Source organism: Dreissena polymorpha, chromosome 11, assembly GCF_020536995.1.
Source record: "Dreissena polymorpha isolate Duluth1 chromosome 11, UMN_Dpol_1.0, whole genome shotgun sequence".
Lineage (NCBI taxonomy): Eukaryota > Metazoa > Mollusca > Bivalvia > Myida > Dreissenidae > Dreissena > Dreissena polymorpha.
This window is the reverse complement of record NC_068365.1, coordinates 25,174,469-25,193,270: the sequence shown is the minus strand read 5'-3', so window position 1 is coordinate 25,193,270 and position 18,802 is coordinate 25,174,469. Positions and strand designations below refer to the sequence as shown.

The 18,802-nt window shown below is 36.5% G+C and overlaps 1 protein-coding gene across 1 annotated transcript; it reads right to left on the bottom strand.

Annotated features, from left to right (window-relative positions):
• Positions 1 to 758: 758 nt before the first annotated feature.
• LOC127851337 (methylosome protein 50-like) lies at positions 759 to 18,223 on the bottom strand. The gene is made up of 8 exons (XM_052385062.1): positions 18,076 to 18,223; positions 10,499 to 10,684; positions 9,796 to 9,937; positions 9,048 to 9,097; positions 4,945 to 5,070; positions 4,088 to 4,271; positions 3,383 to 3,460; positions 759 to 2,068 (listed from the first exon to the last, which is right to left on the bottom strand). The coding sequence occupies exons 1-8, from the start codon at positions 18,131 to 18,133 to the stop codon at positions 1,753 to 1,755; spliced, it is 1,140 nt and encodes a 379-aa protein (XP_052241022.1). The 5' UTR covers positions 18,134 to 18,223; the 3' UTR covers positions 759 to 1,752.
• Positions 18,224 to 18,802: the final 579 nt, after the last annotated feature.

The following is an 18,802-nucleotide window of genomic DNA, read 5'->3' as shown; positions in this document are numbered from 1 at the left end:
CATCAAGATAAACATTCCGACCAAATTTCATAAAGATTGGATGAAAAACTGCGACCTCTATTGTCTACACAAGGTTTTTCTATTATTTGACCTAGTGACCTAGTTTTTGACCCCAGATGACCCAAATACAAGTCCAACCCAGATTTCATCAAGATAAACATTCTGACCAAATTTCATAAAGATTGGATGAAAATTGTGACCTCTTCTGTCTACACAAACAAATTGTTGACGGACACACACACGCACAATGGACGCCGGACATCACAAGGTCACATAAGCTCACCATGTCACTTCGTGACAGGTGAGCTAAAAATTAATAATACTCTTTGTATTTGACATGAACCTACCAATCAAATTAAATATTCACTTCTGGCAGCATGAAGTTAAAACATACTATAAAGTTGTCTCAGGTTGTCACTACAAGAAGCCTAGCATTAAATTGTTTTAAACAATAGCACTCCACATATAACACAATTTGCCATCAAAAGATTATGTTTACACAATGCAGAGATGCATGCTCTGAAAACGATTTCTTTCTTTGTCCTTTGTGGGAACAACCTTCAATTTCAACTCCAAGTTTTGTAGATACAAATATCAATTTCAAATCCAAACTTGAATTTTTAAATAGGAATATCGATACAAATCACTTGTGTAAAAGTACAATATTTTTATTCATGGCTGTGTGAATTTGATCACCTAAAGATCCAGTGATGTGTGGATTGAACAGTCTGTGTTTAGCAATATACCAAACAAGCAACAACAATTTTAAAATTTTAATGACAAAAATAATCAATGGAATTACTAGCTGACTGGAAGCCATTTCAGTCAGCTTACAATCATTTGAAATATAAACAATCAAGCCTCGCTCTGGGAGAACTGGGCTAATTGCCTGTGTGTAAAATGCTGACCCAGTTTAGCCTGTGCAGTCTGCACCGGCAAATCTGGGATGCCACTTTTCGCTTTTATATAATTTTTTGTTTAAAGTATCTTCTAAACACAATCCACTTAAGGCGGAAATTGTCATCCTTGATTAGCCTGTGCAGACTGCACATGCCCAGTTTTCCCAGAACAAGGCTCAATTATTTCTAGGCCGAACTTTAAACACACATAATAATTTTAATGAATGTTTCAATTGTATCACAAATCAGACAAAATATTGTTTAGTTTATACGTGACTTATGTATCTATTACAATATAAAAAGAAACAAATGTAAGGCTTACATTGATTGCGACATATCATGTAATGTCTTCTAAATTTTCACATCATCTTCACAAGTATCATTGATACAACCATAGCATTATATAAACATACTTTGCAAAATTTGAAGGTTAAGGTTCTTGAAAAAATATCAGATATGAACGTATTTTACTTCTTTGTTGCCTACAGAATCACAGTCACACCAGTGATCTGTTAAACTAAAAAAAGAAACGAGAAATAAAAGTTTAAGTAATAAGTGAACATTTTCTTGAGCATTATATAAGATTTATTACAGAATGTATAAAACTTCAAAATGTTACGCTCATAGCACATAAAGGTTATCACACATGTATAAAAAAGTAAACAAATTAAAGCAAATTGGTTTTCTTAAGTACAGCACAAAACCCTAAACATTTGATATTTAATTGTTACGGATGAACTAATGGTGCCTCTCTTATAAGAACAATACATTTTTTTCATACGTAAACTATTCTTTATACTGACATAACATGCTCAGTACACTTTACAACATTAGTCTTATAATTATCCATTCATCATGAATGGGTTTCTGCAGTGCATTCCTGTTGAACATCTCCAAAGTTGCCCTCACCATTGGTAAGCACTTCATATTTAGTTGCCACGAATCCATTGTCTTTGATCTTGGAAACTACAGACTCAGTGGCTTCTGGTTCCCCATTCACCTCCATTTTTATGTGTTCACCGCCCATAATCGTTGCATCACTAAAGCTGGGCACCAGATGTGAAAACACTCTCGAATCCCAGCCACATGTTATGAACTTCTGTACATTTGATCCGTCATTGGCCCAGGATAAACCTCTTATAAAGTCACTGTGTTGAGTACTCCTATACCTGTAAATCAAATTGCGAGATCGGTTGAAACAGGTTTGCATATTCTTTATTGTCTTTTAGTCATAACAGCCATTAGCAATTAAAGTATGATTAAAACCAATATACAGTTTTGTTTATTGGGATACAGTATTTGCTTGCCATCTAACCCCTTTGCCACTCAGAAACAAAGTGAAAATGGCTATGTGCAAACAGCATAAAACCAGAACAGCCTGCGAGTAACTGGCATTCTGTTCAGGTTTTATGCTATCTGCTGCTCATAAGTATCTAAGGGTTGGAAATGAAGCCTTTAAAACCTTTAAAAATTGAATCTAGTAAGAAAGGTCTTTAATTTAATTTAACTTTCTAAGGGACTACAAATGCGTCAAAATACATATCTAAATGGTAAAGTGTTATGCCCCTGGTTTATTTGAATGTGTGTATAACTCTTCTAAAACAGACACAAAGAACTGGTTCTACCCAGGAAAGTTTTTTACAACCTTTTGTAAGTTCCTTAAGGCTTATTAACCAGTGGCATTGAAGTTTAACAAACATTTGTAAGTTTCTTAAGGCTTGTTAACCCATGGCATTGAATTTTTCGAAACATCAATAAAAGAGGTTGCAACTAACTAATAAGGGCTTATTTATATATAAACAGACTTCGTGAAATTGATTCAAGGGTGTGGTTTTTACAAGCTCTTGGCTTTCTGACCATGAAATCAAGGCAACTGGAAATGTCACACGGTTTAACCCAGGAAATAGATAAATCCACTATATAATCTACGGTGGACAAAAAGACAAAGCTGGTTGCAGCAAAAATTCCTTTTTTTTACAGTCATTCACACATTAAGGTCATGCAACTGTTAAAGTTTGAGCGAGATCTAACCAGTAGCTGAAGAGAACAACATTAAATAAGCCAAATCCACTAGAAGTTAATAAAGTCTTGAAAACTCATGCTTCTGAAGGGATGGTCAGGGCCCGTATTCACCAATCGATTCTTAGACTTAAGAATAAAGAATAGACTTGGAACCAAGAAAAATGTGTTCAGTGTTTGAATATATACAGGCCTCCACTGGTGATTATGTCATTAACAAAATGTTCTATATGAAGAATAATATAGATAGAGATGTTTACTGCAGAGTTTGCCTCAAAATTCAAGAAATTCTTGAATATTCTAATTTAAAGAATTTTCTTTATTCTTAGACTTAATTCCAAGAATTGTTTGGTGAATATGGGCCCAGCAGATTTGTGCAATTTTCATAACTCCCACACTGTGTGTGTGTGAGTGGGGGGGGGGGCATAACATTAGGTTTATGCTACAGACTCAAAGGTACATACAGCTGCTTGGGATGCTCCTCAGCAATGTCCACAACCATCACAGTGCAGTCTTCTGACACAGATGCCAACGTGGAATTCCTGAAGTGGAAACCGGAATGCATTACAAAAAGGACAAACATAAAGGAAAATCCTATTGTTCAAGACATTCATATTGTAAGAAGTATTGCTTAGAACTCATGAATTATCAACTTAATTAATATTATTAACACAAATAACTGCTATGAACACAAGACACAGGCTGTCAACGTTCCCTCACAGAAATTAGTTAATATCAGTAAATGATTTGAAACATATAACACTAGCCCTGACAACTTTCCAAACTTAAGTACGAATATGTAAAGTTCAACTGTCCACACCAGGCCTCCACACTTAACAGTGTCCCGAGAACCCGAGACACACAAATTTTGGTGAGGGACAACAGTTTTTTCCGGGATTTTGCTCTAATTTCAATAGGCAGGGTTCCCTGTGGACACCAATCTGTAGAAGTTTGTGTCAAGCCCTGCACAGTGACACAAGGCCAATACTTTACACTGTAGTTTTTTGGTTTTAAATTAAGACTTTTCTCAGCAAAAATCCAGTTTAGGCGAAAAGTTTCGTCCAATTTTAGCCTGTGTAGTCTGGACCGGCTTATCTTGGATGTCACTTTACTACACAAATGTATTAAACCCGGTTTTCGTAGAACGATGCTCAAATGATGCCACTCACTTATCTGGCTGGAACTGAACTCTAGTAATGCCCCGATGATGTGGTCGTAGAGAGATGGTTTCAGTCACTGCAGATCTTGTATCCTTGAAAACCAACAGGCCGCATTCGCTGCCGACGGCGTAAACATTGTCAACCCCTGGCTGCCAGGCAATGCATGTGGGTGCACTGCGCATTGGGGATTTGTCTGCAAGGCACAGTATGTTTAAGAATAATATATTAATTTAGCATTGTTTATTGGCTAAGTAATACAAACGTTATTTTGATTCTAATATAGTATTCCAATTTTTATGTCCCCCACCCACTATAGTGGGGGACATATTGTTTTTGACCTGTCTGTTGGTTGGTCTGTTGGTTTGCGCCAACTTTAACATTTGCAATAACTTTTGCAATATTGAAGATAGGAACTTGATATTTGGCATGCATATGTATCTCATGGAGCTGCACATTTTGAGTGGTGAAAGGTCAAGGTCATCCTTCAAGGTCAGAGGTCAAATATATGTGGCCAAAATGCTAATTTTATGAATACTTTTGCAATATTGAAGATAGCAACTTGATATTTGGCATGCATGTGTATCTCATGGAGCCACACATTTTGAGTGGTGAAAGGTCAAGTTCAAGGTCATCCTTCAAGGTCAAAGGTCAAAAAAAAAGAAAAAGGCGCAGAAGGGGACATAGCGTTTCTGACAAACACATTTCTTGTTTTGCAATTAAAATTGATTTAATTTTACTAAGATGGATTCATGAGGGATTTTTTGCATTGTTAATCAAAATAGGTATAATCAAACAAACGATTTAAGGAAAGAAATTCTTGTTAAGTAATGGTACCAAACCACACAAGCAAGGAAAGCGCTACCTACCAAGTTTTGATACAGGCTTTGGTTTTCTGGTATCCCACAGGCAAACTGTGCCATCTTGTGAGGTAGACAGGAACACTTCTGGTATTGATGGGTGACTACAAACACTGTGTACTACACCTGCGTGGGCTGGAAATGATTATAGTATCAAGTAAGAAATGTATATGGAATTGTCCAGTTATCATGCGTATATGGGTAACATATGCGCCGTAATTTTTAAATAGAAATTAGTTTAAATTAAGCCTTCAATAACACAGGGGTGAAACTATTGTAAAGTATGGATATTCTTTATTTTCTAGTGGTATTGGTTTTTCAGGAATGAACTGAAAATGTTATAAGTGAAACACTCCTTGACTGAAAACATATCTGAAGCTCTTTATTTTATTTTATTTATCACATGCTACACCTTGTGTTTTATGTCATTTTACAATTATGAATATTTTTATTTAAGCATATGTAATATAGTTTTTGAGCATTTTCCTTGGCAGCATTTTGTTTGACTGACCAATTGCATTCAGTTATTTTGCTGAAATGATGCTGTTGCATTGTCAAGTGACATCACAAAATGACAATAACTTTCTGGTTTTGTCATGCTATTTATGTAAATATGTTCATGCTTATTTAAAAGCAATCAATATTAAAGATCTGACACTGATTGTCATTTCGTGAAAAGATTTAATAAACTTGACGAGGACATTTGTTAGTAAGCTCATGAAAGATTTGCTTCCTTAAAAAAGTTCTGAAATCATTAAATGAACAAGCAAATTCGTTGAATTTATATAGTATACCCTGCCAAATAAATTAAGTTTATTGACAGGTGCAGAACTAATTACACACATGAAGTTTCTTGTTGAAATCTTGTATCTGAGATAACGCCCTGAAAAGTTACATCATACAAAGACCACAAGTAACTTCAATTTATGAAAGTGTATGGTTATGGTTCTTGTGTCTAGCTTTTCTCCTTATTGATATCTACATGTATAAACCCAATGAAGTTTCATGTTATAATCTTACCGGTATATAGTTTATGAGATAAATCCCTGAAAAGTTACATCATATAACAAGAGGGCCTGATAGGCCCAAAGTCGCTCACCTGAGATAACAAAATATTATTGGGACAAATTTTCTGACCAAGTTTCACGAAGATCGGAAAATAAATGTGGCCTCTAGAGTGTTAACAAGGTTTTACTAAAGTCATATAAGGAAAAATGCCCCGCCCCCTGGCAGCCATGTTTTTCAACCAACCGGCAACATTTTGTTGAACTCATCCAAGATATTATCGGGATGAATCTTCTGACCAAGTTTCATGAAAATCGGACAGTAAATGTGGCCTCTAGAGTGTTAACAAGATTTTACTATAGCCATATAAGGAAAAATGCCCCGCCCCTTTGAAGCCATTTTTTTCAAGCAAACATAATTATTTTCAAACTCATCCAAGATATCATCGAGACCAATCTTCTGACCAAAATTTCATGAAGATTGGACAATAAATGTGGCCTCTAGAGTGTTAACAAGGTTTTACTACAGCCATATAAGGAAAAATGCCCCGCCTCTGGTGGCCATGTTTTTAAAGCAACAAAAACCATTTTCAAACTAATCCAAGATATCATTGGGACAAATCTTCTGACCAAGTTTCATGATGATCGGAAAATAAATGTGACCTCTAGAGTGTTAACAAGGTTTTACTATAGCCATATAAGGAAAATAGCCCTGCCCCTGTGGTGGCCATGTTTTTCAACCAACCGGCATCATTTTTGAACTCGTCCAAGATATTATTGGGATGAATCTTCTGACCGAGTTTAATGAAGATCGGACTATAAATGTGGCCTCTAGAATGTTAACAGCAATTTACTATAGCCTTATATAGCCATATAAGGAAAAATGCCCCGCCCCTTGGCGGCCATGTTATTCAAGCAAACGTAACCATTTTCGAACTCATCCAAGATATCATTAAGACAAATCTTCTGATTAAATTTCATGAAGATCGGAAAATAAATGTGGCCTCTAGAGTGTTAACAAGGTTTTACTAAAGTCATATAAGGAAAAATGCCCCGCCCCCTGGCAGCCATGTTTTTCAACCAACCGGCAACATTTTGTTGAACTCATCCAAGATATTATCGGGATGAATCTTCTGACCAAGTTTCATGAAAATCGGACAGTAAATGTGGCCTCTAGAGTGTTAACAAGATTTTACTATAGCCATATAAGGAAAAATGCCCCGCCCCTTTGAAGCCATTTTTTTCAAGCAAACATAATTATTTTCAAACTCATCCAAGATATCATCGAGACCAATCTTCTGACCAAAATTTCATGAAGATTGGACAATAAATGTGGCCTCTAGAGTGTTAACAAGGTTTTACTACAGCCATATAAGGAAAAATGCCCCGCCTCTGGTGGCCATGTTTTTAAAGCAACAAAAACCATTTTCAAACTAATCCAAGATATCATTGGGACAAATCTTCTGACCAAGTTTCATGATGATCGGAAAATAAATGTGACCTCTAGAGTGTTAACAAGGTTTTACTATAGCCATATAAAGAAAATAGCCCTGCCCCTGTGGTGGCCATGTTTTTCAACCAACCGGCAACATTTTCGAACTCGTCAAAGATATTATTGGGATGAATCTTCTGACCAAGTTTCATTAAGATTGGAAATAAATGTGGCCTCTAGAGTGTTAACAAGATTTTACTATAGCCATATATAGCCATATAAGGAAAAATGCCCGGCCCCTTGACAGCCATGTTTTTCAAGCAAAGATTACCATTTTTGAACTCATCAAAGATATCAGTGGGACAAATCTTCCCAGCAAGTTTCATGAAGATCGGAAAATAAATGTGACCTCTAGAGTGTTAACAAGGTTTTACTAAAGCCATATAAGGAAAAATGCCCCGCCCCCTGGTGGCCATGTTTTTCAACCAACCAGCATCATTTTCGAACTCGTCCAAGATATTATTGGGATGAATCTGTTGACCAAGTTTCATGGAGATCAGACAATAAATATGGCCTCTAGAGTGTTAACAAGATTTTACTATAGCCGTGAAAGGAAAAATGCCTCGCTCCTTGGCAGCCATGTTTTTCAAGCAGACGTAACCATTTTCGAACTGATCCAAGATATCATTGAAACCAATCTTCTGACCAAATTTCATGAAGATTGAACAATAAATGTGGCCTCTAGGAAGTGAACAAGGCAAATGTTTACGTCACACAACGGACAACGAACGACGGACAAAAGGCGATCACAAAAGCTCACCATGAGCATGTTGTGCTCAGGTGAGCTAAAACCAACAAAGGCCAATGACTCTTATTTAATAAAGAAGTGTATTTTTTCATTGCACTTCTCATCATTTCACCCATGAAATTACATATTGATCTGTATTATTATAGCTTTTGAGATTAAGCCCTGAAAAGTTTGGATGCATGGACAACGCCAATTCTAACTATATCCCTCCGCCTTTGGCGCTGTATAAATATGGTATGAAATGAAACTTGTGTCAGATCTTATGTATATTATTTGTTAGCAGTGATCGAAATTTACCCATGCCCTGAAAAGGCACAGTTTAGGTCTAGCTTGCCCGGATTCGCATATTTAGTGTTTATGGGTCAAAACGCTCAAGAAACAAAGCAATGAATGAAGAATATGGGCTTTCTTGGTTAAACCGGTTGTTATTTCATGACTGATTCAGTCATTCAGTATTGATTTGCCTGCACAATCAGAGAATTAAATATTTTAGCTGATACAATGTAGTATGTGCCCTTGTCCATGTGAACAGGAAACAGACAATAGGGGTTCATATTGCATACTGGTAATAAGATTATGCAGTCACTTAAGGTACATGATTACAAGTTGAATCAGATCTTGACAGAAGCATAGAGTAACAAATAATTATGTTGCAGATATGTGTAGGCATTAGATTGGCGTTGCTCACTATAATAACACATTTTTAGTTAAGTCATCAAAGTTGTACCAAGGGCCCAGTGTAAAACTGTTGTAAATGCATACAATATATCACATATATCATACAATCAGTTATGCTCAGCTCAAACAACACTAAAGCACCATGCTGTGATAGATAGGCTACTGTGAACAAGGTACAGAAAGTGTTTACCTCTGTATGTGTTAATTGATCTCAGGGTTTCTTGGTCCCAAACTTTGATGCTGGAACAAATGAACGCAACACTTATATTTCCAAACTACATACAACAAGATCCTTTTGAAACATACAGGATCAAGCTCTGAAATGATTTAAACATCATTTATTTTAAAGCCAGACATTTAATATCAAAATAAACAAGAGATTGCCAAGCAATATTGTCCCCTACCGGTGAAACTCTACCATTGTCAGTATTTTTTATTTTCTTTATTTGTTGCCATAGCAACCAGAATTATTGATGTAGGAACAAAATGAAATGATGTGCATAATCTCCATATTGCCATCTATCCATGTTTCAAGTTTCATCAAAAAATATTAAGAACTTTTAAAGTTATCGCAGGATCCAGAAAAGTGTGACAGACAGACTGACTGACTGATAGACAGAGTGCAAACCATAAGTCCCCTGCGGTTTCACCGGTAGGGGACAACAAGCAGACATTTACATTCACCTAAGATACTATCAAGTATTGTCTCTCACTTTCTGCAAAGTTCATCATATAACCAAACTAAAAGAATGTTTGTTCATTTCTAAGGTCTGCATGGACTGGAATTTCTTTTAGTTTTGCAACGTTCATCAGGGGTGTAATTTTATTTATAATCTCAATGGCAGTAGTATTTAAGGAACACATGCAAAACAATCATTTTTAAATGAACTGAAAACAGATTAAAACATCAGTTTTAGGCACATGACGAGCCCACATACCATCTGTCATGACTAGCAGAGAGGAATCTGCCACTGCTGGCACACACACAGACAGACGACACCAGATCATCGTGCTCAGTGGCCGAGCTCTGCTCAATAAATGTGTGCAGATTGTCCGTCAGCTCCCACAACGCTAGGCCCCCTACAACCAGGATAAAAACATCATACATAAGGAATCAAAAACTGAAACTATTTCTTCAAAGGAAACAAGACTCGAGTGCCTCTTAAAGCCTAAGGCTTCAAAAATTATACAAATATTCAATCATGCTGAAATAAATTAGGTCTACAATTATTATAATATATATTACGGCAAAACATTAGCAGACTGGCTTTAATGGTCATCTTAAAGGTTCCATGGAACTTAAAATTAATTCAAATGTACACATTTTGTGATTCATTTAGGAACTATTAAAGACTGAGTGAATTGTATCTAGATTAATATACTTATACATAGCTGATTTAACTGACCCATCAACATAATTTAACTGATCAGTAATAAAGCCATTCAGAAATCACTGACTTTCTTTGTCTTATCATTGTTACAATTTAACATAAATGTTTTGTGCAACATACATATACAGTGTGTTTGTCAGAGATCGACCTAATAAATACAATGTACATTAATCAATAAGTTCAAATCTTATCACAGTATATTAGCCGAGTACCATGAAGATCATTCCAATCCCAGTAGCCAGTTACCTACCAGTATCCATGCCCACGAGAACTCGTTTATCATCGACCCAGCATGCATCATTGAGCCCTGCCTCCAGCTGCACCCCTGCGGTACACTTGTCCACATCTGGGGCCACTTCAGGGTCCTCATAGTACCACAGGGAGCCGAACCAGTAGCGACCGGTCAGACTGGAGGCCCCCAGTAGTACACCACCTTCTGCAGCAGAAGATAAACAACAAACCTACTCAGCCACTGAATAATTGCATATTTTTTTTTGGTCTTTTTCCTTTAACAAATTTGGCACTATGAAGTGTAAATAAAAAAGAATTATTTCTGCTTAAACTTTACCCGACCCACCATATAATACAACCACTGAGTCAAAAGCGTTTTTTGGTCGGAAATTCAGGGTCTGATATTTTCATCAGAATTTCATGCTTCCAATGGATTTAACTAAAATCTTATTCATGCAGAGTAGATAAAGTTCTTTTACTATTGGTAAAAGTTTATGTAGGGCATTTTATCAAAATTAAATTGCTAAGTATTTGGAATGGACATTTTCTCTTGATCAAAAAGTTAAAACGAGTCAGTATAGATCCTTGACTTGTAGTAGCACACCTACACAGAGTAGTTCAGCTGCATCTAATATGTATAAATCAATAAAAAAATTATTGACAGACGTCTTGGACAATATTTAATCGAATGGAGTTAGCAAACATTGTAGGATTGCACGAGCAATGTAAGCAAAAAACATTGAACAAGTGTGATTTTGATGCAGTGTGAAATCGGAATGAAACTGAATCGAATTATTAACGTAGACAGAAAATTTAAGTCTTAAAAAAAACAGGATCAAAATCAGATTCATATATTGGACATTTAATAACGGGTCATGCTATTGTGAATCTGCAGTTTTAGTGTATTGAATTTCACATAAATGTTACCCAACAAATAATATCATACAATTCTACCAATTATTTTATTCATACAGAATGTTTAAGGGCTGTCTATTAAATGATAACTCGAGCTGTCCACTTCAATTTAGTTTAAAGGGATCTTTTCACTTTTGGTAAATTGACAAAATTGACAAAAGTTGTTTCAGATTCGCAAATTTTTGTTTTAGTCATGATATTTGTGAGGAAACAGTAAAATTTTGAACATTTACCATGGTCTAATATAGCCATTATATGCATCTTTTGACGATTTAAAAACCTGAAAATTATAAAGCGTTGCAACGCGAAACGATTGAATAATTTGGAGAGTTTTGTGGTTGTCGTTTAATTTTTTGAAACTACCAAGATTGCTTATATAAAGTATAAAATAGCCATCCATACATATTTGAGAGGATGGCCGTGCGGTCTAATTGGTTTTTACTCCAGGCTTCGGGGGGGGCCCCCCAACAGTATGACAAAATCATAGATTTTTATCATTTAAAAGGTTTCAACAACAGCACTTTACTAGCGTGTGTTGTAACTTGTTATAGGCAAGCAATAAAGGGATTTATGATGGTGGGGTTAGGACAAAGAAGGAGCTTTAGGTTTAACATATTTTGAACATAATGTCTGGACAAATTGTGTTGACCATGAAAAAGAGCGACTGTCACGCGAAAATTGAGACACATCGCATCTGAACATCATTAAATGTTTACATACAGGAAATCAGGACATAAAACAGAAGTTTCTGCTTCAGTGAGCTTCAGTGTGACTGTCTTTAGGTCGGAAAATTTCAGGGATGTCCCAAGTATTTTAACCATTAGAACAAAAATAAATGTGTATTTTCATTCTTGTGTATTCTTTATCTCTGAATGTTCACATTGAAGGCAAAAGGGAAAGTTAAATAAGCATGCAGGCTATCCAATTGGTGATATGTCTAGTTGCAACTAGAGCTTTGTCACAGACGTGACGAATACCCCCACATGCCGCATCGACACAGAATATTTTGCATGTTGTCTTCACAAAAAACAGCGGACACCATGCTCAATGTTTAAAACGCACTAAGTAACCCCGTGACCTGGTTTTTGACCCTGCATGGCCCATGTTCGAACTTGACCTACACATCATCTAGATACAACTTCTGACCAAGTGTGGTGAAGATAGGATGCAAACAACTTGAATCAGAGAGCAGACACCATGCTGAATGTGAAAAACATACTAAGTGACCCAGTGACCTAGTTTTTGACCCGGCATGACCCATATTTGAACTTGACCTAGACATCATCTAGATACAACTTCTGACCAAGTTTGGTGAAGATCCGATGAAAACTACTTGAATTTGAGAGCGGACACAATGCTCAATGTTTAAAACGCACTAAGTGACCCTGTGACCTAGTTTTTGATCTGCCATGACCCATCTTCAAACTTGGCCTAGACATCATCTAGATACAACTTCTGACCAAGTTTGGTGAAGCTCTGATGAAAACTACTTAAATTAGAGAGTGGACAACATGCTGAATGTTTAAAACGCACTAAGTGACCCCGTGACCTAGTTTTTGACCCCGCAAGGCCTCTGTTCGAACTTGACCTAGACATCATCTAGATACAACTTCTGACCAAGTTTGGTGAAGATCGGATGAAAACTACTTGAATTAGAGAGCGGACACAGACCGACCGACAGACAAGCTCATTCCTATATTCCCCCCATAAACTTCGTTTAGTGGGAGTATAATAATTCATTTCTCAGCTTTATAACCCAAAGATTTGCTGAGAATTGCAATACGCCGTCTATTGTCCAAAGGTGCAAAATTTCATCACCACTGGAAAGACTTAGGAACACTGATACTGCAAAAACTTATCAATGTTTACCTGTTTCAAGCACAAACTTAAATGCAAATGGTACCATTAAAGCAACAAATAATTGCTTTTTATTTACTTTGTTATTCTTTCGTACGCTCTATCGGCCATATTGGGAACTGTTGAAATGTTGCCGATAAAACGTGTCGCTATTGGTTAGATCGCATAACATCAATATTTTCCACATTGTGATATTAGGTGTACCCGTTAAGTCGATAACGATGTTTTGAGTCGTCATATATTCACACTGTTAGAAATTTCAAAATGAAAATGACAGCAAGAATAGTGTGTTGAAATATCGATGTGTTTTTTAGATTGCATGCAATGGATAACGTCCGTAGGCTACCATTCAGGTAAACTTAATGTGTTTATGAAGTTTATTCATCGCTTTCCTTAATTATCCCCACGCTTTTTGAAAAAAAGGTGGGGATATTGTGGTGATCTCCGCCGTCCGTCCGTCCGTCTGTCCGTCCGTCCGTCCTGGCCACTATCTCCTCCTACACTAAAAGCACTAGAACCTTGAAATTTACACACATGGTAGCTATGAGCATATGTGCGACGGTGCACTATTTGGAATTTTGATCTGACCCCTGGGTCAAAAGTTATAGGGGTTGGGGTGGGGCCGCGTCAGAAATTATCACTCATTTTTTTAGGTTATTTTACATTTACTTCTTTATTTCTACACCGATTCACTTCAAATTGATACTGGACCTCACCTATGACAATACAGTCAATCTCAACCATGCATGGCCCCATTCCCAACCCTGGGGCGCCCCACCCACATAGGCCACACCCACCAAAAATTTCCATTTACTATAATTTTTTCATTTCTACACGGATTCACTTCAAATTGATACTGAACTTTTGTTATGACATTAGGGTCAATCTCAACTATGCATGGCCCCAATCCCAACCCTGGGGCGCCCGCCCACATAGGCCACACCCACCAAAAAATTCCATTTACTATAATTTTTTCATTTCTACACGGATTCACTTCAAATTGATACTGAACTTCTCTTATGACATTAGGGTCAATCTCAACTATGCATGTTCCCATAACCAACCCTGGGGCCCCGCCCACATAGACCACACCCACCCAAAATTGCCTTTACTATAATTTCTTCATTTCTACACCGATTCACTTCAAATTGATATTGAACTTCTCTTATGACAATACAGTCAATCTCAACTATGCATGGCCCCATTACCAACCCTGGGGCGCCCCGCCCACATAGACCACACCCACCCAAAATTGCCTTTTACTATAATTTCTTCATTTCTACACCGATTCACTTCAAATTGATACTGAACCTCTCTTATGACAATACGGTCAATCTCAACTATGCATGGCCCCATTACCAACCCTGGGGCGCCCTGCCCACATATGTCACACCCACCCAAAATTGCCTTTTACTATAACTTCTTCATTTCTACACCAATTCACTTCTAATTGATGATGAACTTCTCTTATGACAATACGGTCAATCTCAGCTATGCATGGCCCCATTACCAACCCTGGGGCACACCTAGGTCAAACATTCGGCGTGGGGATACGCGTCGGCCTCTGCCGCGCCATTTCTAGTTGGAAATGAACCAAGTCTGTTTAGTGATGCGCACGAAATCTGTGCGCAGATTTGCGCTTGAGTTTATTTAGGGGCAGGGCCAAAACAACAACTTTGGGGAAAGGGCCACAGCTTTTTTTTCGGAGAAAAAAAGACACCATTTTCTGGCTTTGGCGAATGAAAAATACTGAGGTAGTTTGTAAATTTAGAGAAAAATGCATGATTTTAAAGACATTTCTGTAAGGAAAAGGGTCTTTTTGGTTAAGGGGAAGAAAAAGAGGCCCCTTTTTTGGCCATGAGGAGTGCATATGGACTCCCAGAGCCACCATAGCAAAAATTATCAAAGGCTCTATAAGTTCGTTTATATGGACTACGATGCTGTCCGGTAATCTTGCGCAGTTAAGGATCAATTGGTTTAAAAACATGTTCTTGTATAAATTGGCAACAAAATATCTAAATTTATTATGAAAATAATAAGTTCATGTGCTTATTAACACAAAAATATCTAATTAATTCAGTGAAGAACTGTCCGATTTGATTTCAAAACAAACATGACTCACCTCATTTTCAAACTATCACAGTGTCCGGTAATCTTGCGCACTTTGTATAATGACCTCCTTTAGGCAAAATTTCCCAAATTGTATACATATGGTGTCCAATTATTGACAAAAAACATTCCAGAAAAATATTTTTAAAATCAGTTTGTAAAACCATTGAAATTAAATGTGGATTTCTAGTGCAGTTTTTGTTCACTACAAATCAATAAATAATATAGTCACTAATAATAGTGTACAATTAATAAAAAAAGTACCAGTATGCGTGAAAAAAATGCATAACAGGTTTGATACCACGATCATGCTTCCATAGTTTACAGAAAATATCAAAACTAGGCCATTGCGCATGCGGAGATCAGTGTCCGACAAATTTCTTATTTTTCAGGTAGCCCACTGGGCTACCAATACAAATATTTGGTAGCCCATAAAATTTTCCTACAAAATGATAAGAGTCAGGTTTTCATCTTTATTTTATTTCTTCATTTACATATACATAATTTGTATACTTACATATACATAATACAGCAAGTAGTCTGATGTACACAGTCAATATCGTTAATTAATGTTACAGTACAGGCACCGTGTACTTAAATGTAAATGTACCAAAGAAAATCATATTACATGTATGTGCACATGTATGTGTACTTAAATTCGGACAACACTTTAAGTTGGAAACGTAAATAAAGCGTTTAGATGATCAATACGATTGACTCGTATGGTGTAAATCAATGCAATTTCCCTTTTTAACAACAAATTCCGAGTTTCAAGAAATCAAGAGTATTAAATCATTTATTTACTTGTGTCCGACTTTAAGTAAGTCCGAATTTAGGTATTGCATCCGTATGTTACGACACTTGTGTGCAGTCAGTATACAATACAATAATTGTTTCAATAATTAAGAAACTGATACAGTGTAACGGTAACGATACAGTGTGTTTACATTATATTTTATTAAGAGGAAATGTCAAATCAAATAATTCGCGAGATACCCCGGCACTTTAGTTGAAATTCACAACGAAACTTTTAATGGAAATTAAATGATCTCAATGTTGTACCCGCTACGAAATTTTTATTTACAAATAAATACACCCAGGCCAATTTTTGCGCGCTTTTTATCTGGACAAAGAAATTCATTTATTAAATGTAGAATTTTGTAACCTAAAATAGCTGTACACAACGCGTGCAAACCGTGGCAGGTGAGTAACGCATGATGCAATTGAACGGTACTGATTGGGAGCTTATTTCATCATATCTTTAAATAGAACCATATGCCAAAATTCATTTGACACTTAAGAAAATCTCAAACGTTTGTGTTTATGACTCTTATCGTCTATATTACCCTCCCCATAATTTTGTTTAAAAAATATAAATTGGGCATATACGGGATTATTGATTAACAGTCGATTAATCCAATTATTAATTGACAATGCAAACTAATTAGCAGGTGTTAACCGCGTTCACACCGTTGTTATTAATATTCATTTTCGGTTTCGTTACCGTTTTGAAGAACCCGCTATTGTTTTGATTTTTTTTAATGTTCGGCGTCCTTGGATATTTAACGACATCAAAAACGTTGTCGCTATTACTCATTGTTGCGGTTAACAAAGAATTCCAAACTGCGAAATCATGATGTTGCATCGTATGCGCCAACTATCCAACCGGCTCTCATTATATTATTAGCAGACGACAAATGTTGATTCTGATTGGATGATTAAAATATACTGTTACTGTTTACGACATTTCCGCAAGTGATCGGTGACTGATTAGATAATTCAGTGCAATTTGTTATCGGATTATAAGCAAAAAACGGTGTAGAAACACATGGTCAGCGTGTTTATTCTACGTATGTCTGTCAATAAAACGGGCTACCGCTCTTATAGATTTATAGTAGCCCGGCGGGCGTCAGCTGGAAAATTTCAGTAGCCCGATGAAAAATTTCGGTAGCCCCCGGGCTCCGGGCAATGGATTTGTCGGACACTGGGAGATCATACCAAATTGGTTTGACAGAATGGCTGGAAATGATGACTATGTAGTCTGATGCGATATATTTTCATGGCAAAAAATACCCAAACTGATCGGATATTGTGCAATGGAATGCTAAATTACACGTTGGATTTATGAATTCATAATTTAAAGTATGAAAACGCTAAAGACTGCAGGGAATTTGTGATTCATTTTGAATTTTTCGTAAGAAGGCCAGTGTTTACGATGTATAGGGATGACGCAACCGGTGTTTAAATGTAATGATCGAATTTAATTTTGCGTGGAATACGTAACTTTTAAATCCGTTAATTCTTTAAGATGTGAAATTCCATCTTTCATCACTAAAGAAAACCATTCGTCGTCTGCGAGATTCGCAAATGCGAAGTGCGCAAGATTACCGGACGCGCAAGATTACCGGACTTAACTGTAGTGATATGTCCTGAAACTTTTTAGCATTTTAATAATTGGATTGATGAAACTGATTGTGTGCGTTGTTTTACTTCCTTATGAATAATCCTAGTGAAGGAAAATAAAAAACTGCAAAAAGCGGACTACTATCTTTTACACACTGAAAGTAATTTTATTAAACTTGTATTGTTGTTTTAGTTCTAAACGTTTTAAATAATACATTTTATTTAATTTGCAAGTGTGGTTTGTTCTTGCAATTTGTCTTTTACTGTTTTAGGTCAAGTGACACCAATCACAACATTTAAAGAAGTCTGTACCTTTCCGATACTGTATAACTTCAAAATGTCGATCCATCGCTGCAGGTGTTTGCTCCATTCCAAGTGAACCGTAATAAAACCGATTGTACCAAAAACCATGTGCGAAAATAGAAAATAATGCAGGCGATTTTGTAAAATTACTGGTTCATAAGAGACACTATAGATAAGGGCTACAATCAACTAATATATAATAGTTAAATATTAACTTGAGCAATGCAGTTAATGTACCATTTTAGAAATAGACATACATATTCTTACAATAAAATCGAGTAATATGTACCTTTTAATGAATACATATGCGATCGTTGGCAGCTACTCAGACCCTCCGGATCGCTGGGGGAGTAAGATGTATGTGTGCACCGTCAAAAAAGCTCAAAGCATTCAAGAAGAATTAATATCTGGTAAAGTTTGTTGCCCGTATATATAAATTATACTACCATATAGTCCTTCAGCCAAGTACCCAACATTAAGTTGGGGTGTACCAGTAAGGGGGGCAAAACTACACCTATATATATTGAAAGGTGCATGCCAGTAGCATATGATAATGGTTGATAACAGTCTGGTACTGGCAGCTTTTGATATTTTTTTCTCCTTTGAAGATGGGGCCTCAATCAGCTTAATTTTCATAAATTGTCTGGGAGAAATTGAACCGAAGTAGGGTCAATATACACCTTGACCCCCCAAAATTGCTACAAAACGTATTTTAAGTGATCCTGGTAGGGTAGAA

Excerpts from the sequence above, each read along its gene's own strand:
- LOC127851337 (XM_052385062.1), bottom strand. The coding sequence starts at position 18,133 with ATGGAGCAAACACCTGCAGCGATGGATCGACATTTTGAAGTTATACAG. Across the intron at positions 3,461-4,087 it reads GTTCAGTTCCAGCCAGATAA|GAATTCCACGTTGGCATCTG; the intron begins GTGAGTGGCATC and ends TTTCCACTTCAG. Across the intron at positions 2,069-3,382 it reads GAGGAGCATCCCAAGCAGCT|GTATAGGAGTACTCAACACA; the intron begins GTATGTACCTTT and ends TTTGATTTACAG.